The sequence below is a fragment of the Cololabis saira genome, chromosome 18 (assembly GCF_033807715.1).
Source record: "Cololabis saira isolate AMF1-May2022 chromosome 18, fColSai1.1, whole genome shotgun sequence".
Classification (NCBI taxonomy): domain Eukaryota; kingdom Metazoa; phylum Chordata; class Actinopteri; order Beloniformes; family Belonidae; genus Cololabis; species Cololabis saira.
This window is the reverse complement of record NC_084604.1, coordinates 34,055,098-34,074,623: the sequence shown is the minus strand read 5'-3', so window position 1 is coordinate 34,074,623 and position 19,526 is coordinate 34,055,098. Positions and strand designations below refer to the sequence as shown.

Here is a 19,526-nt window from a genome sequence, read left to right as displayed (position 1 = left end):
CCCCCCCTACTTGTGTTTAAGACCAGCCGGGCCCCCCGACCCGTACGTACAAGCACCAAAATAGTCTTTAATTGAAAAAATTAACATTAATTATGTTTTTTTGATACATTTCTCTTTGGTTTACTCTGTATACATATTACTTTGTTTTTCTCTAATGTCACCAATGTATAAAATAGGCACAAAATGACATAAAAGGAAATACAAATATTGTCTCTTTTAATAGGAGACCAACGTTTTTAACATTTTTCCTTTAACAACCTGTCGGAGTAGATTAAATGTTGAGTAATGATATAATAATAAGGAATTAAATAATTTCCTGTGTTTGTCACCTGTGTATAAAAAACACAAAAAATATTCAAGACATTCATAAATTATTCCTAACAATGTCTTATTTCCCTGTTTTGGAAAAGTGCTCTATAAATAAAGGTATTATTATTATTATATTATTATGAATGTCTCATTCGCAAATATAATTTTTACAACTGCATAATTTCAAAGCAGACAAAGTTCCGCGCCCCCCCAGGGGGGGCCAGGACCCCAGGTTGGGAGACACTGATTTAGCAGACGCTTTTATCCAAAGCGACTTACAGGACTGTCTCAGAAAATTAGAACATTGTGATGAAGTTCTTTATTTTCTGTAATGCAATTAAAAAAAAAAATTAATGTCATACATTCTGGATTCATTATAAATCAACTGAAATATTGCAAGCCTTTTATTATTTTAATATATCTTATTATGGCTTACAGTTTAAGATTAAGATTCCCAGAATATTCACATTTTTTGAGATAGGATATTTGAGTTTTCTTAAGCTGTAAGCCATAATCAACAATATTAAAATAATAAAAGGCTTACAATATTTCAGTTGATTTGTAATTAATCCAGAATGTATGACATTTTTGTTTTTGTAATTGCATTACAGAAAATCACAATATTCTAATTTTCTGAGACAGTCCTGTACATCTGAGAGAACACAAGCACATGATCACATAGGAGGGTACAGCTGGATCAGTGCTGGTCAGACTGCTGTGAGTCCAGTTGGAAACAGGTGCTGCCGTGCCAGTGCTAGAATTATTTTATTTTATCTTTTTTTTTTGTTCCCTTCACCCAACCCAACCATCCCTTTATACAAGAAAGCTACGTCTAAAAAGACACCATCTTATCATAAGTGCATGCAACTTATTCAGTGCTGAGACTGCAAAGAGCTGGATCTTCTAACTAATTCTGACGAGCAAAGAAGTTTACTAGATGCAGAAGCAGAGCCGGATTAAATAAATGGACTACACTAGGCAGACTGTGATTTTTGGGTCCCCCTCCATCGATGTTATTTATGAATTGAAATCTTAAACTTACCAAAGTTACTAATAAAAGTTAATTCACATTTTACATAGTATAGCATAGCATAGTCATAGGCAAGTTGGTTATTTGTATTCCAAAATAAGTCATGTTGTATATTAGACTATCTTTTGATTTTTATTATTTATAGATTATTACACCGCTCTATTAAATGTTATTAAATTATCCTTATCTTATCGATTGCGAGTGTCATGGTTAAGGCAGTAGGACTGGTAAATGACCAATAGGTGTCATCATTGCTATGTAAACAGAGCAAGTAAGATAAATTTTGTAGTCTATTGCATTTTGTAGAAAATCTTAATTAAATGTGTTGATTAAATTTAATAGTTAAATAAGAAGTCAAATATACAAAGACCAATAAAATTTGCAGTAAGACAAAGTGTGCTGTAGTGGTAAATATTTTCATGGACAAGCATCACCTCTAATCTCCTGAGGGGTATTCCAGGAAGCGGGTTTAGTGAAAATCCTGAGTTTGTTAAGCCTGAGATGAGGGAAATCCAGAGTTTTCAGTTCCAGAAAGCGAGTTAACTCAAAATCTGAGTCAGTTACTATGGCAACTGAGCCTCTGAACCTAACCTGCTCGCTAGCAGGTTTACTTCAGTAAAGCCTGAGTTTCTCTCCGTCTCCTCCCTCAGTGGCGTCAATTCAGCCGATTGGGGCAAGCGGCAGAGAGAGCAGAAAAAGCGTATCTAACAAACGCAACGTATTTTATTCACTATGGGGGTATAAGTGTTGGGAAAGATAATACCTAGTGAAATCCATCATGTTTTTCTGATATGCATTTGTAGTTATTTTATATGTATTAAGTAATAGAATAAATCAATACAAATAGACACAGAGTAATTCCATAAATGCATAAAAAAAACAAAAAAAAAACATTTTCCCCTGAAGCCGTGTGTGATCTAAATGATCTAAGTGTGCTTTCTCAATCCTGTTCCTCATGGGCCCCTGTCCTGCATGTTTTAGATGTTTCCCTGCTTCAGCACACCGTGATAAAAGTACCTGTGTCATCAACAGAGTTGTGCAGACCTTGGTGACAAGCTAATGAGGACCTTTAATTAGAATCAGGTGTGTTGGTGCAGGGAAACATCTAAAACATGCAGGACACGGGTCCACGAGGACCAGGATTGAGAAACACTTAAATGTTAAAAGAATTCTGCATTCAAACTTACACATTGACTGCAGCAACTTTCCCCCACGCCATTTCTCTCCTCGTGTTTCGTGTTTTTTTTCTGAAATATGCTCTCATACTCGCCAGACGCACGTATTGACACTTCTAACTCCAGTGGCGTGAAGTATGTGGATCTTCAGATGCAAACTAATGTTTCCGCAAAGGGATTTTGTAAATTGAAATGTTAAATAAAGTTTAAAAAGAAAAAAGAAAAAGTATGTCGCTCTTTTGTTGTCGCCGGTTGCCATGGTGAATCCTTGTTTCAGGGCTCTACTGATGATGGCTTTTTAACTCGAGCTTAACAAACTCAGAGTTGATTGAACTAACTCAAATCCGCTGTTCTGGAACCGAAAACTCCGACTTTCCTATCTCAGGTTAAGTCAACTCAGAGTTCAGGTTTAAACTCGGAATTTGTTGAACCTGCTTCCTGGAATACCCCTCTGGTCTGGAATGGTGTTCTTTACTAGACTGCATTCTAAAAGCAGATTTAATCACAGACACATCGTAGAAAAATAAGCAATCATTAAATAATTTGATCCATACCTTATGTTTGAACCAAGAACACTTTTTTTTTCTTCACTTTTTTACTAATTTGCTCAGACAGCCAAGGAAAACGAGCCTGAATTGGGTGAATAAAAATTCTAGTCCCTTCACCTAGAGCCCATATTCACACCTGTGATTAAGTACAGGAACAAGAAGACGAACGTAAACCCTTCACATTTATCACAACCATTTAGAAACTGTCCAACAATAAACCAGACCTTGCAGCCTGATAGCTTAATTGTCCTGCTTAGTCCTCCCCTCGGATTTAACTGAGTGGCGTTAATGTGACGTAACGTAACGTTAAAGTAAACAACGTCATTTTTAATTAGTTAATAAATATTGATATATTAACACTGAAATAAATTGTAGATAGGACATATATTTTTATTTACTTACTATTTTTATTTTATTTATTTTTTCCTCTGTCTGGGCCCCCCCTGCCAATCAGGCCTTAGGCACATGCCTAGTTTGCCTTTGCGTTAATCCGGCTCTGTTCTCCTTAAAGAGCTGAGTCTTAAAGAGCAGGTGTTGGTCACTGAACGCTAGTGTGAAAAAGGAAACGGTCACTACATTTTAATTTTAGCCACAAAACAATAATAAAAAGCAAGTAAAAAGATCTGGAAACACAAATGTTTATTTATTTAAAATATTGGTATGAACTAACAGGACAGCAGTACTCCCCTACACATACATTCTAGTTTTATGCTTTTTTTTTTTCATTTTTTGCATCAATTCCTTTATATATAAAAAGTATCCAAACTAACAAAGACAGCCTCGTCAGTCGATTCACATAAAACACCCCCTTCCCTTCCTGTTCCATTAGCTCCAGTCCCATGTCTCCTTAAAACTTAAAAAACATTCCCAAAAAGTGTTCCTGGCGGCTCCCGTGCAGCCACTTCACAGACACCAGGACCGGTACCCTCTGGTCAAACTCTCGGACACTCAAGCAGGACCCGAACACAGCACGACTCTGCCACACATTCACAGAAACTAGTGTTACGCTGAACTGCTGTCCCACGGACTCAAAACTTCAAGATAAACCACCTTAAGTCCAATAACCTAACGAGGTCCGTTCTGTGACGAATCGGCAGGATCTGTATTTGAAAAAAGACGGATGAATCCACCAATTCTCGGTTGTACTTGAAGCCCATTTAACGGAATAACAGCATGGTTATTGTGGTGATGTGATGAAAAGTGTGTAGCAAGATAATAACAGTGTGATGTCATGCATTTCTCTGGGTTAAAAATAAATATATAAATAAAAAAAAATCTATCGGAATGATATAGAGTATGCTTAGTAATTGGGATTATTTTGGCTGCTGTGTGGTAGGTCAAAAAAATAAAATCACATCCATAACTCAACATGGATACATCAAATTTGAAATATGTTAAGAATGAAGCTCATCTCAAGTTTGAAATGCCAGGGTCAGCAATTTAGTTTCCACACTCTACTCATGACAATCCATGCAATCCGTGTTCTGCAAAAAGAAAGATTTGTGATTTGTATGTAAAATTAAAACAAAAAGTGCACATGAAGAGTTTGTGAATTAAAATCATGAATTAAAGCCAGGACTGAACGCATCAACGAGAACGAAAATGCCGCCCACAAATAAATACTCTGATGCTTTAACAATAATGTGTTGGAAGTAAACTCTTCGCATACATATTTTGAAAAAAATAAGTGATTTTAAAAAGACTTTCTCAGATATGTGTGGCAGAGTATAAAACACCATCCCATCTCCACAGATTATCGCGCCACTGGGCATCCTGTATGGCAGGGACACAGACGAGAGAAATGAAAAGTCGACACATTATATGTAAAAGAACACCCACTATGGAGACGATAAAACCTCTTTAGAAAGTAAAAACATTCAAAAGCCATGTTCTAAAACTTCAGTGCCCAAAGACAGAATTTGGCATAGACAAATACATTACAAAAAATTGACACCAACAATGATAAACATATGATATATGTTCAGTAATATGTGGCCTATGAGATGAACCGGGTGTATATAGATGCCGCCATCCAGTTCTCCCCCAGACTACTTCACGATTCAGGACTAAACTTGCAGGTTTTGGCATTCGTTCGCTCTTTGCTGGGGTGAAACAAAAAAAAAATGGATGCTGTCATCTTTATATACTCAGTCCATTATCTTGCGTGTACAAATAGTGACATAATGCTTTATCCTCTTGACGATTTGGGAATTTTTCAGTCTATTTCTCTCCTCCATCATGACCTATAGCCCCCCCACCCCCCCGCCGTACGCCTGTCGGGTTCAGTCCAGTCCTCAAAGTCCAGCTCTCTGAAACCAAGCGCCGAGCAGAACCCAGAAGTCCCAGAATGAAAAAAAAGGCCCCAAAAGGAGAAAGAGAGGATTCAATATGCCAGAGTAGCAAAGGCACACAATTAGAAGAGTGAATATAAGACTCTTTGTCCCATTTGCTTTCCGTCCAAATTCAATCCGATTCGGTTTGATTCGACTTCATCCCGTTTTCCTTCAGCCATGAAAAAGTGCTAGAACATGCTAGACAGAGTTGTATGTGTAATATGTGTGCACACGTGTCGTCGCCATAGAAACATCTCGATATTTTAAAAGCTCTTTTTGTCTTTTTCTTTTCTGTTTTTTTTCTCTTAAATACACATAAGTTGCTTGACCAAAGACTGCATTGATAACCGGACTGCGGTAAGTGCATCTCAAAGCTAGTCACCCAGAGCTCCACTCCTTTGTACCTCGGATAGAATCTTGACGATAGGTCGGCTATAGGCGACGTATCGACACCAATAACTGTACGTTTACAACAGTGACGTCTTTTTCCCGCTGCTATAAATACATTTCTTTGAGAGGTTTCACAACGATCGAACTGTATGCCACTGTTTATACGCTCAAAGGAAATGACACACTCATCTTGTGTTATAAAAACACACACACACACACACACACACACACACGCACGTCTCACCCAGTTACACACGTACTCGCAATAGTTACAACATACGTTTGTACACAAACAGGCACATGTACTTTTGCAGGGCAGAGGCCAAGCACGCATACACCCACACCGTAGACATAAAGGCACAAGGTATTGCTAATGTTGAGTACGCACTGAAACATGATCTACAGAGATAAAAATAACTCCTTTCAGCCTCGCGTCCTTTTTTCCTCGCCTGCTTCAGGGGGGAAAAAACAACAAAAGGAAAAAAAAAAACCAAGAAAGATGATTCTTTCTAATAAACATGCAAAAAAAAAACCCAACTCACACACACAGACACACACACACGCACACACCCATCGCCGGACAACAATGTATTAAGATCTACAGTACCAACAAAAAGGTACACCATTTGGTATTTTAGCACAGACAGACGCGCTCCGGTCAGCCAACGTGTAAGACTTGCAAATTACGTACAAATCTTAGAAAAAGCAGAGACTGAGTTTATATATATATAGATATATCTCTATATATATATATAAAAAAAAAAAATTAGAGCAGGAACAATGAAGGCAAGGGGGGAGGGGAGGGGGTAAAGACTGTTGTTAGCTCATCTTAAACAACAACGTTTCTGAACAAGTCACCATCGTCAGAACCTCTGTGCGCTCCGGTGGGATCCAACATGGATCAATAATGTAGGAGGAGCTGGAACACATGAACATGAACTTGCTGATGTGCTTACTGGGCAGAGAGAGGAAGGTGGGGGGTCGAGGAGCGAACGGGCCACTGCGCAGTCTTTTCTCTCCACCCCCGCGACTTGAAATAGCAGCAGTTGGACCAGCGGATCCCCACATGCACACGCACATATGCACACAGAAACACGTACGACGGGGGAGCCGTGGACTCCTCCGGATCATCGGCTGAGAAGTCTGGGCAGGTCTCTCCGAGCAAGCGCCCTATGGAGCCAAATCAAGGCCAAAAGTTTTGCTAATTTGAAAATAAAATTTGAACCTGAAAATTATTTTTTACAGTTTCAAATTTTATTTTTTTCAGTATCAGATCTTTTTTTCAGTTTCAAATCTTTTTATTTCAGTTTCAAATCTTTTTTTCAGTTTCAAATCTATTTTTTTCAGTTTCAATTTTTTTTTTCCAGGTTCAGACTTTTGGCCCGGATCTGGCGTTGGGGGCGTGGCCTCAACTGAGAGGGGCGTGGCATCATGAGTGACAGCAGAACAGAGAAGGCGGGGGACGTTCCTCAGTCATGTTGCCTTCAGGAAACGTAGGTTGCAGAAGTTATCAGTAGAAGTATGATTCAACACTGTATATACACCATATTCACGTGATTGGCAGTGAAAAAAACAGATACTAGTGACACATTTCTGTTTAAAAAGCTGTTTTAGACCGTACTTGGCACCAATCGCAGTATAAAAGCAATAAACTATGCCAGACTGTACAGTTCAACAGCCACACTTTAAAGTTTGACATTTCCCACTTCCACATACTACCAAGTACGGTCTAAAACAGCTTTTTAAACAGAAATGTGTCACTAATATCAGTTTTTTCCACTGCCAATCACGTGAATATAGTGTATATACAGTGTTGAATCAAACTTCTACTGATAACTTCTGCAACCTACGTTTCCTGAAGGCAACATGACTGAGGAACGTCCCCCACCTTCTCTGTTCTGCTGTCACTCATGATGCCACGCCCCTCTCAGTTGATGCCACGCCCCCCACGCCACATCTGGGCCAAAAGTCTGAACCTGAAAAAAAAATTTGAAACTGAAAAAAAAGATTTGAAACTGAAAAAAAAATTTGAAACTGAAAAAAAAAAAATTGAAACTGAAAAAAAAGACGTGAAACTGAAAGAAAAAGATTTGAAACTGAAAAAAAGATTTGAAACTGAAATAAAAAGATTTGAAACTGAAAAAAAGATCTGATACTGAAAAAAATAAAATTGAAACTGTAAAAAAGAATTTTCAGGTTCAAATTTTATTTTCAAATTAGCAAAACTTTTGGCCTTGATTTGGCTCCATAGCGCCCGAGCGTGTGCGTCTGCGCCGCTACCAGCCTATAAGGTTGGCTTTGGCCTTTTCTGTCAGTTTGCGGACACGTCCCTTCGAGGAGGTGCCGAATGTTATTGATGAATCCTCGAACAGCAGCTGTCTCTGCTCCTCCTCGGAGTCCTCCTCCATGTACCAGGCCGACCGTCGCCCCTGGTTACGTGTGCGCATGGATCCTTCCCCCTCCTCCCCGCCCTCCTCCTGCGGGGACTCCCTCCGGCCGGGGTGTTGGGAGGCCGTCTGGAGAGGAGACGCCACCTCCTCGTTGGCCCTCCTGCTGCTCCTCCTCAGCGGCGAGGGCTCGGAGGGCTCCGACGGCTCGGCGGGAGGCGCCGCCGACTCCTCAGTTCTTACCAAGCGGGGTCGGCCCCGCCGCCTCGGCGTGGAGGCCGCGCCGGAGTCCGACAGCACCGGGGACTCGTGCGGGGAAGAGATTCCGCCTTCGTCGCCGGTGGAGTGGCCGCGCTCGTCGTCGGGCGTGGAGCTCCGGTGGTTGCCGCTTTGCATCATCTCCTCCAGCTCCTGCTTGCTCTTCCTGCCTCTCTTCTTGCCGGGGGGGCGACCTCGGGGGCGGGCGGGGCTGGCGGGGGTCGTGACCTCGGGAGGGCTCGCGGGCGAGTCCGTCCTGGACTTCCGGCCGCGTCTCCCCACGCCGAGGCTCACGGGACTCGTGTGGCCGTTCAGGTGGACCTTGCTCTGAGATACTGGGCTGGCAGGGGACCCTGGGAGAGAAAAGGAGAAATATAAGTAATTACCACATGTTATTTTGTGACATTAATCGATAATAGGGCTGGGCGATATGGACCAAAAGTCATATCTCGATATTTTCTAGCTGAATGGCGATACTCGATATATATCGACATTTTTTCTGTGCCATAATTGGGGTTTCCCCCAAAGCATGATAGCATAGCATTTCTGTTAGCTTAATTTTTTTCTGAGGCAAACCCTTAAAAAAACAGTCAGTTTTAATACAAAGCCTCGTGCCAAATGTCACACAGGTTCCTTTATTAACAGAGGTCTGCACAATATCAAAATGTATAAAACAAATGAAATAAAAATAAACTGCCTGCATATATAGAATAAAAATGCTTCTTGAATAAAATAAAACAAATATCCCTTTCCTGCATAACAATTAAATTAAAATACACTGTGCAATTAATACAATGTAGACAGTAACAGGCAGACTTTTCCACTGAGGTTGACAGTTGTGCAAATAACAAAACATTTGTGCAAATCTCAAATAAAACATTCAAGTCAATTAGTCACAAAATAAGCTATATCAAAATCATAAAAAAAAAATATATATATATATATATTTTTTAAATATTTTGATATTGTGCAGACTTGTTAATAAAGGAACCTGTGTGACATTTGGCACGAGGCTTTGTATTAAAACTGACTGTTTTTTTAAGGGTTTGCCTCAGAAAAAAATGAAGCTAACAGAGATGCTATGCTATAATGCTTTGGGGGAAACCCCAATTATGGCACAGAAAAAATATGGATATATATCGAGTATCGCCATTCAGCTAGAAAATATCGAGATATGACTTTTGGTCCATATCGCCCAGCCCTAATCGATAACCTGCTTCACATTGGTTCACACTGACCAGGCGTGAGGCGAACAGGCGTCCGGAGCTTCCGGCGAGTGCTCCCACTGCCGCCCTCCGTGGGTTTGGTGGGGGTCACCTTTTCAGGGACCGGTGGGGCTGAAGCTGGCACTGAATTATGAGCCCGCAACGAGCGAGAAGACTCTGGTGATCACAAAGAGGCACAACCGGGGAGTACCTTGTTAATAGGGGTGTAACGATACACTAATCTCACGATACGGTACGATACAAGATATTGAGATCACGATAACGATACGATATTATAGCAGCAACAACCTTGAATGAGGAAAAAAATGAAAAATTATGAAAAAATTGTCTTTTATTTGAAAGACACAAAATACAAAACAATGCTGTGCATTTGCCCTATTGTTACAGTTTGTAATACTTTATAACTGTTTAAGTTTTAAAGAGAAAGCCAGGCCAACCATTTTCCACAAACTGAACTAAAAGTAAATGTCAGGTTTGCATTATGCATCTTCAGTTTCATACAAGTACAAATATTTTGCCACAAACTGAATAGTTTCTCTCATGTATGACTTGACTTTTTTCTTTTCCAGAAATGTAACAACTAAAATTAAGTAAATAAATAAAAAGTTAATTAATACATACAATTTTACATCATAAAAAAGATTGATTCATGCTCACCTTATAAGTGTAAGAGGAGATTTATTTTTGTTAAGAAGGTTATTTTGGTAATTCAGGGTTGATTATTTTATAAATATATTCTTTATATTCTGATGTAAATCAGGGACTATAATGACACTAGTCAGTTTATCTGTAGTGATTAGTCTGTTTTAGATTGGGCGGAGTGATACGCCACAGTACGGCACTAGGTGCTGTGTTGATGTTCTAAAATCCTACACTGTTGAGGGACATTAAAGTACACTCGAACTCTGAAGAAGTTTTCCCCGACCCGAAAAAGGTTTAATTTAATAAGGTAAGGCTTAACTCTACACCTGACTTAAAGGTTCAGAGCTCAAAACCCTAAAAGTCCGTGATCGGGGCCGCAAAACGGTACTAGTTTCTTCTAAGCGGAGGAAGATTTTGGTCCGCGGGTCGAGCCGCGGTCGGCACGCGTGCTCGGATGCGCGTTACTAGTCAATAAAATAGATTAATATTAATAACATAATATCGCGATACACTTTGTCACCTCCACGACACGTTTTGTGACGTTTTTGTATCGCGAAATTTCGTGGCACGATATATTGTTACACCCCTAGTTGTTAAACATGTCACCGTTAGTCGTGGTTACATAGTTATAAGCACAGTTTGAGATTTTGGAAACTAAATTCATTTGTTTTCCTGAATAGAAAAAAAGGTATTAGCTAGGGATGTCCCGATCAGGGTTTTTTGGCCCCGATCCGATTCCGAGTCATTAGATTTTCAGTATCTGCCGATACCGAGTCCCGATCCGATACTTTCGTAACACATTAAAATAATGAACAAATGCAAAATAAACTGATCCAAGTTGTCCCCTATTTTTATTTTATTCACCTTATTTTATCATTTAGCAAATAAACAGAACAGTTCTCTTTGAGGTAGATTGAACAATCAAGTAATAATGGTGCAAATTTATTTTATTTTATTTTATTTATGCAAATAAATTTGAATAAAATATAAACAGCAGCTCAGTTTAAAATACCAAGCAGGCATGTAAATAAATAAGCAAATAAAAGAGCAACAGTGTCATAAAGGCAGTAATGTGCTTTTTAGACTCTACTCTTACTTCTTACTGTCCTGTTATGGCTTAAAGAATAAAATGTGCGCAGATCACCACAAACAAGCAACTTTATTGAACTCACTTTGCCTGACAAGGCTCACACTCCGCACCCCCGCCTCACCCATAGCGTTTTTGTTATTAGCAGCATTGTTGCGCAAAATTACGTGGACCCGTTGTTTGTTGATACACCAGTTGTTTAGCATTTTTCCATCATCTGTTTTGATTCGCTGATCAAAATAATGAGAATAAAATATATATCCGATCCCTGATTGGGATGCAACGTTTGACCGGATCTCTCCTTCTCCCTCTTCCTCTCCTCTCCCTCTGCTCTTCAGGTTTTTATACAAGCTAATGGACGTTAACATTAGAGCTAGCCAGTAAGCTTAAGTTACAAGGTTGGTAAATGTTGGCTGCGCTGTTTCTTACCTTCCTCTACGCTGACTTTATTAATTCCAGCTTTATCGTCACCCCCTTTTTAAAATATTTGTGTAGAGAATCTCTGAGGCCTCTATTTTCTTCTTCTCTTCTTCTCTTTTCTCTTCTTTTTCTGAGCACCGGACTTGTGCTGACCGGACATTTTGACCATTCTAATGGTTGAATTAAATGATAACATCAAATTTTGATCAGCGGCCAAACCATTTTTGTGTTGGGGGTGTTTGACCACAAGGACAATTAGGAAGAAAACAAATAACAAGCTTTTATGTAACTCAAATACTACATATTTTTTCCACGAATAGGCATATTTTGAAACATTTTTAAAAATGATTCCATAATTTAATGAGAATAAAAAAAAATAATATTTTTTCAGTTCTGGGCTCCTCCCTTACCCAACCAACCCGTTTGTCCCCCCCTATCGGCGGGCGTGAACCCGATTATCGATCACGTGATCGGATCGGGAAATCCCTAGTATTAGCCTGTTTGTTGAACTTCTTAAATTAGTTTTATTTATTTGCAAACTAGGAATGGGTGATATTTTACCGTTCACGATATAACGTCAAAAAGATTCCCCACGGTAAGAATTTGTATCTCACGGTAAAAACGATAAATTCCCATTGGTGACGTTTTTTTGTAAAGCTGATTTATGGTTCTGTGTTAAATCCACAGAAAGGAAGGAAGGAAGGAAGGAAGGAAGGAAGGAAGGAAGGAAGGAAGGAAGGAAGGAAGGAAGGAAGGAAGGAAGGAAGGAAGGAAGGAAGGAAGGAAGGAAGGAAGGAAGGAAGGAAGGAAGGACGGAAGGAAGGACGGAAGGAAGGAAGAAATCAATGAGCAAGAAAGAAAGAAAGAAAGAAAGAAAGAAAGAAAGAAAGAAAGAAAGAAAGAAAGAAAGAAAGAAAGAAAGAAAGAAAAATGGCGGATCTGAGAGCGAGGAGCCATTACAGTTTTGCAGTACAGGTGTAACTCATTTAATTGGTTTTTATTCATTATTAATTCAATTTAATTGGTGTAGTTTAGTAGTATTTAGTATCTTTTAGAGCAGTGTTTTGGGGCTCCAAAGACTGAACGTGGTGATAGATTTATAGTTACAAAGGTGGAGTTTAATTGGTATTTTCTTTATCGTTATTTTTATCGTTATCGGGATAAATGCCAGAAATTATCGTAATACATTTTTTAGTCCCTATTGCAAACTGGGTCATTTTGGGACAAGCTGCATCAGTGAGCACATCAGTCAAACGTCACACCGGTCGTACCTGCTGTGGTCGGCACACTGTTGGTGATGGTGGTGGATGAAGGTGAAGAGTGTGAGTGATGGCGTGCAGCGCTCCGCGTCCGCCCCAGCGCCGGCGTGTCGGCCTTGCCGTTGACCAGCTGAGGCGGCTGTTTCAGCGGGACACTCTGTCTCAGGGAAGGCCGTGAAGGAGGCGGCGACGGCTCCCTCTTTCCATTCACCCTGGACGACACTCGTCTCTTCCTCTCCGGACTACACGCACCATGACAGGAAGGTGGATTCTCTTAGTCTTATTCTTCTTATGAATACAGTGACTCAGTGTAAAACGTAATCTCTTCTACCTGGATGCATTGCTGCTCGTGGGGGACTCACTCCTCCGCCTCCTCCTCTTCATCGCGTGCCGCGTTTGTCTGTCGGTAGTGTGTCGTGTCTGTCTGTGTGTGCCCTGCCTGGTCAGTTTATCCGTCAGGCCGTGGATGGCCTTGTAGTCGGCCAGGATGGAGCTGACGTGCTCCTCGAACAATGCAGAAAGCCTCAGGCTCATGCTGTATATCTGCAGACGCAGGACAGAAAACAGGATGAGCATTTAAAAGCGCTGGCTGCACCGATTATTTCAGTGTATCGATGCAACTAGAGGTGTCAAGTAACGAAGCACAAATACTTTGTTACCTTACTTAAGTAGAAATTTTGGTTATCTATACTTCACTGGAGTAATTATTTTTCAGACGACTTTTTACTTTTACTCCTTACATTTTCACACAATTATCTGTACTTTTTACTCCTTACATTTTAAAAACAGCCTTGTTACTCTATTTCATTTCGGCCTTTAATAAAAAACTATCCAGTTAAATTGCTCCATCCGGATAGAGTGAATTTGGTTGTGGTTGTTTCAGATGTTCTTGTCCAGTTTTGTTCTTACATCCGTTCCCTCAGATTCCTGCAACTAAACTTGGATGTACATTCCAATAAAGGTTAGGATAAATGATAACATGCCTCTGAAGTTTGACTTTTTGCACCATTACAATACTTATATCAGGGTTTCCGCAGGGTTTTAAAAAGTATTAAAAAGTGATAAATGAAAATTGCCAAATTTAAGGCCATTAAAAGTGTTAAATTCACTGTCAGAGGTATTATTTTTTTTTAAATTGGTATTATTTTTTACCTTTTACATTTTAAGCAGTCTATTTTATTGTCGTTCACAAAGTGAAATAAATGTGAAACATCTGGTCAACATCAATGAGTCTATAAATCTGTTCTGTATAGTGTTCTATAGGTCAAAATCTGTATTAATGTTAAAAGATCCGTGATTAACACTTAATGTTGTCACAATCTGAAGGTATTGAAAAAGGTATTAAATTGGTATTAAATTTAACATAAGGATTGCTGTATAAACCCATATGCAACTAGTCATCATATCTGCTGCTCTCTGAAACACATGTTAATGCTCAATAGTACACATATATGGTTCTTTAATGTATTTTCATTATACTAAGATACATTCATTTTCAATGGCTTTTGTCCTTAATGGCTTTTTTCTCCCTTAAATTACTTTTACTTGAGTAAAAAACTTGAGATGATACTTCAACTTCTACAGGAGTATTTTTAAACTCTAGTATCTATACTTCTACCTGAGTAATGAATGTTTATACTTTTGACACCTCTGGATGCAACACATACTGGGTTCAATGTGAGATATAAACATGCGTGTCTCACCCGTGACTTCTTGCTTGGCGTGTATGCTTTGGAATTGCTAAAAATGAGCCTGACGTCTTTGCAGAGCTCAATGGGAGACTTGTACTTCCCTTCAGTCAGGATGTTCCGGACCGTACCAAAGTCCATGGGTGAATCAACTATTTGCAGGTAGTCCTTAAAGCGTCAGGAGGGAGTAGAGGAAAAGAAAGACGTACAATGTTTCATTTGAAGTGGAAAAAGCAACCTTCATTGACACAGAATCTGCAACTCTTTTTCTTTCACACTTTTAATTTCAGATTCTGATTGGTGACATTGGTCTGTCAGGACACCCCACATGGAGTTCACACGCGTGCATTATATTTAACATATACACGAATCCAGCGAAAACCGGAAGTCGAGCGGCCGCCATTACTACGGGGGCGGCTCCGCTCCTCCGCTCCCTGCCAGGCTCCAGGCTCTCTTAATGTATTTGTATCATCAGAAAACTCCTGTCCCGGTCACGTGCATTTGTTTTGATAGCGAATGAAGACGGGACGGACTTTCAAAACTACTTTTCTGTTTCACCAAGTGAACAGACGGAACGCGAAAAAAAGATGTTAAACTGCTGGAAAGGAACTGGAATTTACCGGGATACCTTAAACAAGGAAGCCAGGGAGCGGTATATGGAGAAAATAATGATTATTAACGAGTTGGGTTCATATGAAATCCTTACTAAAGAGTGGAGCTCCGACTAGGATTTACTGCCGCAGTTCTGCACAACCCACGTCTTAGGCTACCTTGTTTAGGAGTGTTTTGCTGCTGCTTTGGTAAATGTTTGACTCGCCATGTGTTTCAATAAATTAGTATAATAGTACAACATACAGTACATGTTTTGTATCACTCTTACTTCTCTTTTCTTTTTTTTTTGACTGCTATATTATGCTGAAGAGGCTCCGAGGCGTGAGCAATATTTTTGTTTTCCTCGTGAGACTATTTTTTTCCTCTGCAGCTACAAATACAGTTAATATTTTTTCCTCAACAAACTAGTTTTATCTGAAGATTGGGGTTATGTATGTATGTATTCTGTATCATTCAGAGCTGAGATAGTTCTGCCCTTCAATTAGAGACCTGTAATTGCGTTTTTTTTGGTCATCGGACGCCAGGCGATCAATAAAATATTCTTGGATACCTAAAATAAAACAAAACATAAACAGGTGTTGTTGTTGTTGTTTTTTTTAATCACGTAGCCTTTTCATAATGATTAAATTTCGCGCTGCTAGCTTGCTAACGTCAGCACACGTAACGTATGCTATATTACAGTGTTTAATCATACACTCCCTTATCTCCCTATTCCTCTATTCTTTGCTGCTTATCGCTCAAACAAATCATTATTTATAAATTAATATCAGCATTAATTTAAGATACCTTCATTAGTTATGGGAGGCCACTGTCTAACATCATCAATCCAGCTATTCATGATGCTGTGTAGAGCGTCAGGTTACAATAACAGCATCATGAATTGATTGACACCTGCCACCGCAGCAATGGCGCCACCGCAGCAATGGCGGCGCCGCAAGATGGCGGCACACACAAACCGGTCGCCGGATTCGTGTATAGTGAGTTTTGTTGCATAGGTACCGGATATTCTTGTAGGTCCACTGGTTCTCTGAACGGCTCGGAGTCTTCACACTGAAAGACGAGATCCAGCAGCTCTTTGCAGCGTCCCTTCCACGCTTGGGGATCGTAGGAAGGAGGGCGGGTTCGGACCTGCCGCTTCATTGGTCGACGGGCCTACACACAAACATTACACACATGAAAATCAGTCTCTTTCTCTTTTAGATGTAGGACTGCGTGTCAGTAACTGTTCACTGTTCTGGTTTAGCGGCCGTCTAGGATAAATGGAAACAAAGTGACTGTTGACTACCTTATGATTCTGTGTCGACGTTCCAGGAGCATTGATATCGTCGTCGTCTTCTTCTTCGTCATCCTACACAGGAAAAAGTGATAAAAGGTTGCTGCCATCTTGGTGTCACTAAAGCCAGGCATAAACTGTGCGATTATCGGCTCGTTTTGAGACGATTTTCCAGTCGTGCGACTATTTTTTGGATCGGGACGGATTTTGATCCAATCGTTGCTCGTGCCTCGTGCAATAAACGTGGGGTAACGACGAGAGATTAACACCTCACAACGAGAGATTAACACCTCACGACTAGAGAAATCCTGGTCGCTCCTCGTGAAGGAATCGCACAGTTGAAGCAGCTACGACCCGATTTGCCTCATCCTTTCGCAGAGAGCATGCACAATCTCTGATGTCACGTCAAAAACTATTATTTTTAGTTTAAGTGTTGCAAATTCACATTACAAATCAGGTTTTAATAGCAGAAAAAAGGCTGCATTTCCACGAACGGTGCGGGTCACTGAGTACTCTACGCCGTAGGCTCTGCGTTGTTGTAACGCGGACCCATAAATCAGCCTTTAGCGTGCGCTCTGTGCTGTTATGAACACTTCCCTCCGCCGAGACACAACTTTTGCGGTATGCGTTCATTGTTGTGTCTAAAAATGATGCGCAGTGCCGAGCCAATCAAAAACAGTACAGATATTTGGGGATTTTGTTTATATATATAAAAAAATAGAGGATGCCCATAACCTTTGATCGGGTGGGCAGGACACACGTTTGGGTGGACACAGCCCACCCCTGCCCCAAAACCGGCCTCGAGTTCCAGTACACAGAGGTCCGACGGGAGGATTATGATCGTATAGTGTGAGCAGACGGAGCATCCGAGCATCGGGTCGTACAGTGTGAGACCATAAATCGTGGACTGTGAACTTTTGAACTCCGCGATCTAGTCGTGCAGTGTGAGATGGGGCTGAATCAAACGATTTAAAATATCGCACAGTGTATGCCCAGCTTTATACATTATGTGCAATGGAGTTTTAACTTAGATAAAACCATAGCAAGATTCTGAGTGAAAATAATGTCAATCATTTATAAAAGAATGTCTGTTTTTGGGATTAAATGTAGTGTAATCATGCATACTCAAACATACCTCATCCTCCGAGTCTGAGAAAGTTGCCTTTTTCATAGTTTTGTGCAGAGGCATGAGGTCCGTCAGACTTTGGTCCCTACACGAGGAAGAGGAGATTATCAAATGTTTTAAAGAAACATGCACAACACATTTCTAAACCCTAACAGTTTGATATTTTGTCCATTGTTTTAAAAATAACGAAAATGACTTTAAGATTACATCCTATTCTATAATTTCTCTCCAGAAAAGCACATTAAGGACCGTTACAGACTGATGCTCCACACCGGACACACTCACTTAATGAAAGCCAGCATGAGGTCGGAGACAAACTTGGCGGTGGTGACGATGAACGAGCCCGGCTCGTTGAACGTCTGGGCGTTGTGTTCAATGTACCGCAGCTCCCACATCAGAGAGGAAACCCGCCTGGAAGCAGAACAAATAAATAAATAAATACAGCTGCGTTCAAATGTCTGTCCTACATAGCGGTGTAGCAATATATCGTGCCACGAAATTTCGCGATACAAAAACGTCACGATACGTGTCGTGGAAGTGACAAAGTGTATCCCGATATTGGATTATTAATATTAATCTATTGTGTTGACTAGTAACGCGCATCGGACCGCGGCCGTGACCCGCGGACCAAAATCTTACTACGCTCAGAAGAAACTAGTCCCGTCTTGCGGCCCCGATCACGGGACTCTTGGGGGGTTTTAAGCTCTGAACTTTTAAGTCTGGTGTAGAGTTAAGCTTTACCTTATTAAATTAAACCTTTTTGGGGTTGTGAGTAGGATAAACACGGACAACTTCTGCTGAGTTCCAGTGTACTTTACTGTCCCTCAACAGTGTAGGATTTTAGAACATCAACACAGCACCTAGTGCCGTACTGTGGCGTATCACTCCGCCCAATCTAAAACAGACTAATCACTACAGATAAACTGACTAGTGTCATTATAGTCCCTGATTTACATCAGAATATAAAGAATATATTTATAAAATAATTAACCCTGAATTACCAAAATAACCTTCTTAATAAAAATAAATCTCCTCTTACACTTATAAGGTGAGCATGAATCAATCTTTTTTATCATGTAAAATGGTATGTATTTATTTACTTTTACCGGTATTTATTTATTTAATTATTAAATTTCTGGAAAAGAAAAAAGTCAAATCATACATGAGAGAAACTATTAAGTTTGTGGCTAAATATTTTTATTTGTATGAAACTGAAGATGCATAATGCAAACCTGACATTTACTTTTAGTTCAGTTTGTGGAAAATGGTTGGCCTGGCTTTCTCTTTAAAACTTAAACAGTTATAAAGCATTACAAACTGTAACAATAGGGCAAATGCACAGCATTGTTTTGTATTTTGTGTCTTTCAAATAAAAGACCATTTTTTCCAGTCATATGTTCCTCATTCAAGGTTGTTAAAAAAAATACTGCTATAATATCGTATCGTTATCGTGACCTCAATATCGTGTATCGTAAGATTAGTGAATCGTTACACCTCTAGTCCTACACATACGGGATGTAGCGTACCTGTAGAAGCGGTTCACCAGCCTCTGGCGGATGGTGCTGAGGTCGGTGACGTAGGCCACGGCCGTGCAGTACGTCGGGTACGCCTGCAGATCCACGGGGAAGGCAAACGGCGCCGCCACGTCTGAACGTGCCCGTTCATTTGATTCAAGACAAATACAGAAAGAAAGATTATTACCGGGGAATAAACTATGAAAATAAGGGGAAAGGGGTGTAGAAGTTTGGGGGAATACATACACA

General features: G+C 40.1%; 1 protein-coding gene across 1 annotated transcript in view; it reads right to left on the bottom strand.

Annotated features, from left to right (window-relative positions):
- Window positions 1-8,006: 8,006 nt before the first annotated feature.
- The window catches only part of LOC133464810 (PH-interacting protein-like), a 62,545-nt gene continuing 51,025 nt past the window's right edge, over window positions 8,007-19,526 (bottom strand). The window contains 10 exon segments of the mRNA XM_061746998.1: window positions 8,007-8,783; window positions 9,669-9,812; window positions 13,077-13,306; window positions 13,396-13,607; window positions 14,768-14,920; window positions 16,364-16,516; window positions 16,650-16,712; window positions 17,773-17,848; window positions 18,049-18,174; window positions 19,290-19,410. Coding sequence (XP_061602982.1) covers window positions 8,062-8,783; window positions 9,669-9,812; window positions 13,077-13,306; window positions 13,396-13,607; window positions 14,768-14,920; window positions 16,364-16,516; window positions 16,650-16,712; window positions 17,773-17,848; window positions 18,049-18,174; window positions 19,290-19,410 — 2,000 coding nt within the window. The 3' untranslated portion in view covers window positions 8,007-8,061.